Genomic DNA, 7,677 nt, shown 5'->3' on the forward strand with positions numbered 1-7,677 from the left:
TCATTAATTTGATACAATTAAATATTTATATGTTTTGACAAGAATTTTCTTATATCAAATAAATATTTTTCACATCAAATCGATATCATTAATTTCACATAAATAATTTTTATCATAAAGGAGTATTGTATGTATATGTATATATATTTATATATAAGGCCAAATATACCATTTTGCGAAAACTCCATCTTTGATAAAACTTTGTCTCTTACTCGCTATTATTCGCTTGACTTTAACATTAATAATTTTGACGCGTTTGGCTCTTTAGTCGAGATGAATATGGTGGTTTAAAAATTGGAGAGCTGACTTAAAAATATTCTTATTAATTAATAATTTTGGTTATTATTAAATATATCGCAAAATGGTATAAGACTTTTTCGTTCGTATCGATGCGCTCTATCATCACACGAACGTTGTTAAGGGTGTTCCGGGACACCCTGTATATAACGACCTCCAAAGTTTTGTTGACCTAACACATCATATTTAGCATGATGACACGTACAGAGAATCGACTGATTTCAGTCTTTCGTGGTCTTTCAAACCGTACAGAGAATCGACTGATGTCAGTTTTTCGAACTATATCGTGGTAGATACAATACTTTTAATAAAGTGTGTGAATCTATTATATTCTTCCAACAGTGCGTGCTGCTAGTATTACTTAGTTGCAGTTAATTGTTAAAAAATATAAATTTTATTATATACTTTTGCAGTTAACTTACTGTCCCGAAATATAGGGTAAGTCAGAATAAATTAAAAATATAAAAATATATATATATTTGTCCACAAATATAAAAAAATTTAATCATACCGTATAACGGATATTTATAGAATTACCAACGGATATATACCATATAAAGAGAATACTTTTATTCAAAATAATTTTTAAATTTTAGTTCAGAGGTAATTTCAAATAATATCGATAATATAATATTTTACGAATTGTAATGTTGAAATAATCGTGAACCATCAAAAGTTTGATATCGAATAAACTATTTCTGAAACTTACAAATACTACAATTTACTTAACAGATACTAATTATTATAATAGACACCTTTAATTGTTCTTTCATTAATAGATTATAAAAATTTTGTTTTCTAAACTTTGTTGTACTTTTTATGTTGTATAAAAAAATTCTGTGTGTATTTTAATACTTAAAATGATTTTTAAGTTGTGGTATTGACTAAAATAAATTTAACAAGGAAAATCAAATATATTAACTTTTGCTGTTGAAGATTAAATATATAATCAAGTAAAATAAAAAATAGAACAATTGTTTTCGATTTGTATTCAATATATCCCCTTATAAGGATGATATATTATGAAAAATTTGAAAAAAAATTAATTTTGTTAAATACAAAATAAATATAAAAACAGCACTCAAAAATAAGTAGAATTATATTAATCAAATAAATTAAAAGTAAAGTTAATTAAGTAAAATTAATTGACAAATGTGATTTGTTAATATTTCATTTCCACAAGGCTTAATTTGCCAAAAATCATTTATTTTTGATCGCTTATAACTCGAAATTTGTTGGTACTACATTTTCGCTGTTGAAAAATCCTCACCTTGTATATATGTATATAATATTCATTATCACGTTTAAAATTTATATAATTTAAAATTAACTGAATTATAATTTATAATTAATATAAATTAAAATTGATTTTATGTGTGTTTATTCTCGACGATTGTTCGTTTGGAGTTTATAATACACAATTTAAGAGAAGAAATAACACAGACCTCTAAAGGAAAATAATAATAAACATGTGCTCCCTCTCTCTCTCTCTCTCTCTCTCTCTTTCTCTTTCTCTCTTCATATCTTTGTCTCCGCTGCTCGATCTTTCTTATTGTTAGTCTTACTGTCTTCTTCTTATTTTGAATAAAAACAAGTTTTTATGTATGTAAACGTGATGGATCTTGTGTTTATTAATGTAATTTGCTTCAAACAATAAACTTTATGTTCTATAAATCTTTATATTTTAATAAATTATTTTCAAAATTTTGTTTCAGATGTATATAATTTTTAGACGATAAAATAATTTTTGTCAATTTAATTTTTGTATATTGCTGTCAGTTACAATATATGCAACATTGAAATACATACATACATACATACATACATACATATATATATATATATATATAATGCATTAAAAGAAGAAATTGTGCAAATGAAAATTTGCACTTTGCTTCCTTATCATATAATATTTCATTAAGTATAATGTTTCTTTAATTATTACTTTTAATACTTTTTATATTTATTTTCTTGTTTATATACAAGAATCCCTTTTTAAAAAAGGCATGCAAAATCAATTATCGCAAATATTGTTGCTGCTTTTCTGCGGTACTGATTGGTTGTCTCGATTAACATTGCGCGTTATATTACCATTGCAAACCCATGTACAATAGAATTGTATGAAAAATTATCGATTATAAACCCATGTACAATCGTAACAAAAGTAATGAAATAAAAAAAAAATTGCGCCAAGTGAAAGTAGAAACTTGTACCAGTGGAAAATTAAAGTTGCAGACATATATAGAGTCGTATAATGAATCAATAAAAATTTAAATTTGCAAATGTAGAATTGTACCATAAAAAAACTTATCTTTTAAAAAAAAAGATAAACAAGATGCCAAGTCCATGCGCCATGTGAAAAAGTATTAAACAAAAAAGTATTTTTAAGTAAAAAAATCTATCAATTGACAAAAATTTATGTTCTAAAATTAATATCTCTACAAAAAGTAATGTCCAATTATTGCGCGAATAAATAAACATTTTTATAAAAAATTAAAATTTAAAAACTTATGCAAATTTAAAATTAATATAAAATAAAAAGAAATAAAAAAATTTTAGTTAAAAAAACTGGGCGCGCTGCTAAATAATATTCTAATGATATTAAAATTAAATTGTTACTTTTAAACTCATTGCAGCGATGATAACTAGCCATTGCCCAACCCATGCTCACAAGTGAGCTGATAATGCTACCTGCTTGATGTACAACTGAAAAAAATATAGAAGCTAATTAAGAAAATTATTAAAAATATATGCATACTCATACATAGGCATTTATATAATTGAAATATTATTGAAATAATAGCAAAATATCTGATTTTGTATCACAGACTGTAAACTTGCACATAAATTATTATGACAATAAATTTGCAAATAATAACATTAAAATTGAATGTAAAAATTGAAATTGAAAATATCTAACCCCGCACGCTGTCAATATAGCGGAGGGCAACTATTATTAAAAATATATGCATACTCATACATAGGCATTTATATAATTGAAATATTATTGAAATATTATGACCATAAATTTGCAAATAATAACATTAAAATTGAATGTAAAAATTGAAATTGAAAATATCTAACCCCGCACGTTGATTGATTGAAAATATCTAACCCCGCACGCTGTCAATATAGCGGAGGGCAACTATCGCCGTCTGTTGTAAAACGTGCGAGATGGACATTTCCAATACATGCATCTATTTATGTGTTGTGTACGTGTGATATATGTGTGCGCATGTGTTGTATACGTGTGAATACGTGTAGCACGATACTACTATGTTTGCGTGGTCGATGATGACAATGATGACGGGGACGTTTCTTAAAAGAAATTTTTTATATTTCGACTTTGCATTTTTATATCTCTGCTTACAAATCACGTAGAGCAGAAATAAAGACACTTTTATTATATAATTCAAACTCAATCTATCGATTAAGTCTAGTATAAACTCGATTGCTTCAGCCGTTATTGAGAATTCGAAATATTATAAAGACTCAAATGTCCGACTCGCGTTAAGATACACGGTGTCTCGGCTACGTCCTTAACTGGTCGCGAGACACTACCGTGTCTCTTGATAGCATCAAACAACTGCCATCGTCAAAATTAATAGTTTGACAGTTAAAAAGAAAAAATAAAAATAATATCAATAACGCGCGCTTTGCGCACGTTTGTATTGTCTGATATCTGATACATAACAAGAAATCAGAAAGTAAAATTATATACATAATTAAAATTTAGCGAATTAAAATTATGTACATATTAAACATTCAAAATTAAAATTAAAATATAAAATATCTAATAATTTATAAAATTAAAATATAACTGTTTAATATAATATACTATAACATTATTTATAGATACATTATATTTAATGAAAATTTTTGATGTTGTTTTTTTCACATTTGTATTAATATTATACTAACAGTATTGTACAGTTTACTATACTAATAATAATTTGCTATCATAATTAAACTTGATAACAAAACCGAATTTAATTTATGAGTTGACACAATTACTTTTACTTGTAACTTCCTATTGTATTAACAAATCTGCTTATATATACTAAATTTATGTAGCATTAATATATATCATTTCGTTTAATCTTTGGGCGAGCGTGTAGCTTATTTCGTTAATTATTGTTCTGTCAATATCGCGAATCGGGAGAGGATCGTTAAGACGGAATAGTTAATATAGGTGTTATATTGTCTTTTACTGCGTTTATTCGGATTATCAAATACAGACTTTTACTCTCCACCGAGGAAAACCGTGTATCGCGAGCGCGAGTCAAAATCTATCTGCCCTTCGAGGCCGCGTATTGTCTTGCTTCTCTCGATTTTTCCACGACCTTATTTTTATTTTTAGGTGATTAGCCTATCTATTATTATGAAGAACTTTCGCTTTTTATTCTGTTCGGAAATCACAATCTACCTTCGTCATGCTAGACGTTATTTATTTATTTATTATTTTGTGTCACCTGTCGCGATATCCTTAACACTCGTCGCTTGTCATATATTTTTTATTTCGTGTACATTTTATTTTATATATATTTTAATATTCTTGTGGCATTTATCGCCACAAATCTAACCAAATATAATTACGCACGCAAAGAAAAGTTATATTATTCTTTGATAATAAAATCTCAAAATTTGCGACACGTGCATGCAAAAATAAAATATATATATTTATTAATTATGAAATGCATAACAATTCATTTAAATCTTTAACAGAAAATACGAACAAAGAAATACAATTTTTTATAAGATTCTTTTGTGATAAAATATATACATATGTACGCTTTCATTAGACTCGTGCGAGATTTCATATCTCACATGTTCATCACGCTGCGCGGCTCGCACGAGACTGTTTCGCGCGTGACTACTCAATCGACCACATGACTACATGTGATGAACTATCGGTCCCGCGCTCGCGATATCCCGCATGAGTATCAGTCTCGTCCGAATTGCTCACCTGAAAAGACGTATCGAATATACTAATCTAATCAAATAATCAGTTTCGTGTGAGCCGTGTAGCGTAGTGAACGCGTACAGACTCGATATTTTGATCAAAAGATTGTAGAAAATTATATTTTTCGTTTTCTGTTAAAAATTCATATATAGAATTTGTATGAATCACGTAATTTATAAATATATTTCTATGCTTGCATTACAGTAATAATTGTATTGCGTTACATTTTTTGAAGTTTTATTATCAAATAATAATATAATTTTGTTTCGCGCACGTAATTATATTCGATTAAATTAACCGAAATAAGAAGTATATAGAAATACGATATAATATGTATATAAATGTACAAAATAGTTGCCAAATTCGACGAATTAAAATTATGATCATTTTTATAACATCAGGCAACTCTCATCGCAAAAATTAACAATATGACAATTGTAAAATAAATCATAAAAAATAATATCAAAAGCGTGCGCAAAGCGCGCTCTTGTGTCGTCCAGTGATTTAAAAAAGTCATCAAAACTATATTTAATTTCTCTATTTATCTTTTGTTTACAGTGTGCTTTACAGATTTAAAATAAATATTCCTTTTCCGACATGATGATATTTCTAAAACTATTATTAAGTAGCGGATTAATGTTTATCGCTGCGACGGCTTCTATTCGTAATGGATCATCTTCATGCTGTCTACCATCAAAATATATAAGACCAATCCATTACGATATCGAGCTTATATCATATATTGAAGGACATATTTTACATGGAGAATACAATATCAGCATAAGCATTTTTAACAAAACGCAAGACGTATTTTTACATTCAGAAAATCTATGTATTATAAATATAATTTTATTTTCAAATATAAAAAAATATTATAAGAATGATAATGATATTGTTTATAACTCAACTTATAATATTGATAAAAACATAATTCATGTTTCTTTTTTGGATGAGTTATCACCCGGAAATTACACTTTAAATATAAAATATCATGGTATTGCTGATAAAATATTTAGAATTTTTGACACGAAAGGAAAAATTGCGTAAGTAAATAGGATATGTTTATTAAAAAAGTACAATGTGCAATTACATAAAACATTGCAATTAATATATGTTATATATGTATCAAATGTTTCAAAAATTATTATACATCAATGAATTTAAATATAAAGACAATCAATCTTTATCTATAGTACATATTATTACATATTACATTTATACGTTTTTTAATTCCAATATTTTTATGCTTGCTAGAAATGTTTTATCAATTTATATCCTTTAAAATTTATAGTCTGTTAGCTGGTATTCATTTCAATGTAATATGCACCCGATTGTCTTCATGTTGGGATCAACAGAATGTATTGTTCGAGACAACCTTTAACATATCTATAGGATGTAATCAATGTACGGCTCTGTCAAATATACCATTGCGACAAACGGAAGAAAATGAGTCCAAAATGTTATGGACACACTTCGCTACCACATCTGCAATATCGTCTTATCTTGCAACAATGATTGTGTCTAATTACCTATTACGTACTGATGATGACAATCGAAACATTGAAATGTGGTGCAGTAACGAATATAGAATATATCATATGGAATTTGCAAAAAAATTTGCTGAACATATCACGTTGTTGTTTAAAAATGAATGGAATTTACGTTCCAAGCAAATTCTGAAGGTGACTCATGTTGTGATTCCAAATTTCCATGACAATGGCATAACAAATTTCGGAATTGTTTTTTATAAGTGAGTACAGTTACCTAAAATTACATTAAAAATAAAATTATATTAGTATACAGAATTATAAAATATAAAAACATGTATATTTTTTGTTTCTGTAAACGTTCTGTAAACGAAATTTATTGTTGCTACATATTGTAAATTAAAAAATAAACAAAGTATTTGGTACGATTTATACTGATTTGCTAAATTGTACTCATGAGTTTGTAAATGGTATAACTATAAAATTAAGATATCGTAACAAAAATACAGTTTTTATTTCTATAAAAATTCGGATTTTTATCTTCTAAATATTATACTTTCAGGGAAACAGATATCATCTACGATAGAAATTTATATTCTACTGCTCAGAAAATCAAAGTAGCTCAATTAGTAGGACGTAAAGTGACACAGGAATGGTTTAATAACATGTTGAACGATCCGTTAGTGTCGGATTTTTGGTTTAAAAAAGGTCTTATTCCATTACTTGCAACGTATGCCGTCAATAAGGTACATTATTTTAAATATTTTTAACTCTATCTTGTTTCCATTTTCTCGCAAACGACATAATACTGTTATGTCCGTGTCCCGCCCGGTTTGACGATACATCCCTGTATTATACGATCGTCAGGATTTTCTATTAGGATCTTCTATCAGGGTCTTCTATCAGGGTCTTCTATCAGGATCTTCTATC

The 7,677-nt window shown here is 27.2% G+C and overlaps 1 protein-coding gene across 3 annotated transcripts; it reads left to right on the forward strand.

Moving 5' to 3' along the window:
* The first annotated feature begins 539 nt into the window (after positions 1 to 539).
* Positions 540 to 7,659, forward strand: LOC146724744 (endoplasmic reticulum aminopeptidase 2-like). 3 transcript variants are annotated; one of them, XM_085490018.1, is made up of 4 exons: positions 540 to 735; positions 5,819 to 6,303; positions 6,552 to 7,010; positions 7,310 to 7,659. In XM_085490018.1, exons 2-4 carry the CDS (start codon positions 5,858 to 5,860, stop codon positions 7,515 to 7,517), a joined length of 1,113 nt encoding a protein of 370 aa, XP_085346144.1. In that variant the 5' UTR covers positions 540 to 735; positions 5,819 to 5,857; the 3' UTR covers positions 7,518 to 7,659. The 3 variants fall into 3 exon arrangements, with proteins under 3 accessions (XP_085346144.1, XP_085346146.1, XP_085346151.1); XM_085490020.1 differs by having other exon boundaries at positions 6,653 to 7,010; XM_085490025.1 differs by lacking the exon at positions 5,819 to 6,303.
* The last annotated feature ends 18 nt before the right edge of the window (positions 7,660 to 7,677 follow it).

Source organism: Nylanderia fulva, unplaced genomic scaffold, assembly GCF_048542155.1.
Source record: "Nylanderia fulva isolate GAGA-0341 unplaced genomic scaffold, ASM4854215v1 Scaffold119, whole genome shotgun sequence".
Classification (NCBI taxonomy): domain Eukaryota; kingdom Metazoa; phylum Arthropoda; class Insecta; order Hymenoptera; family Formicidae; genus Nylanderia; species Nylanderia fulva.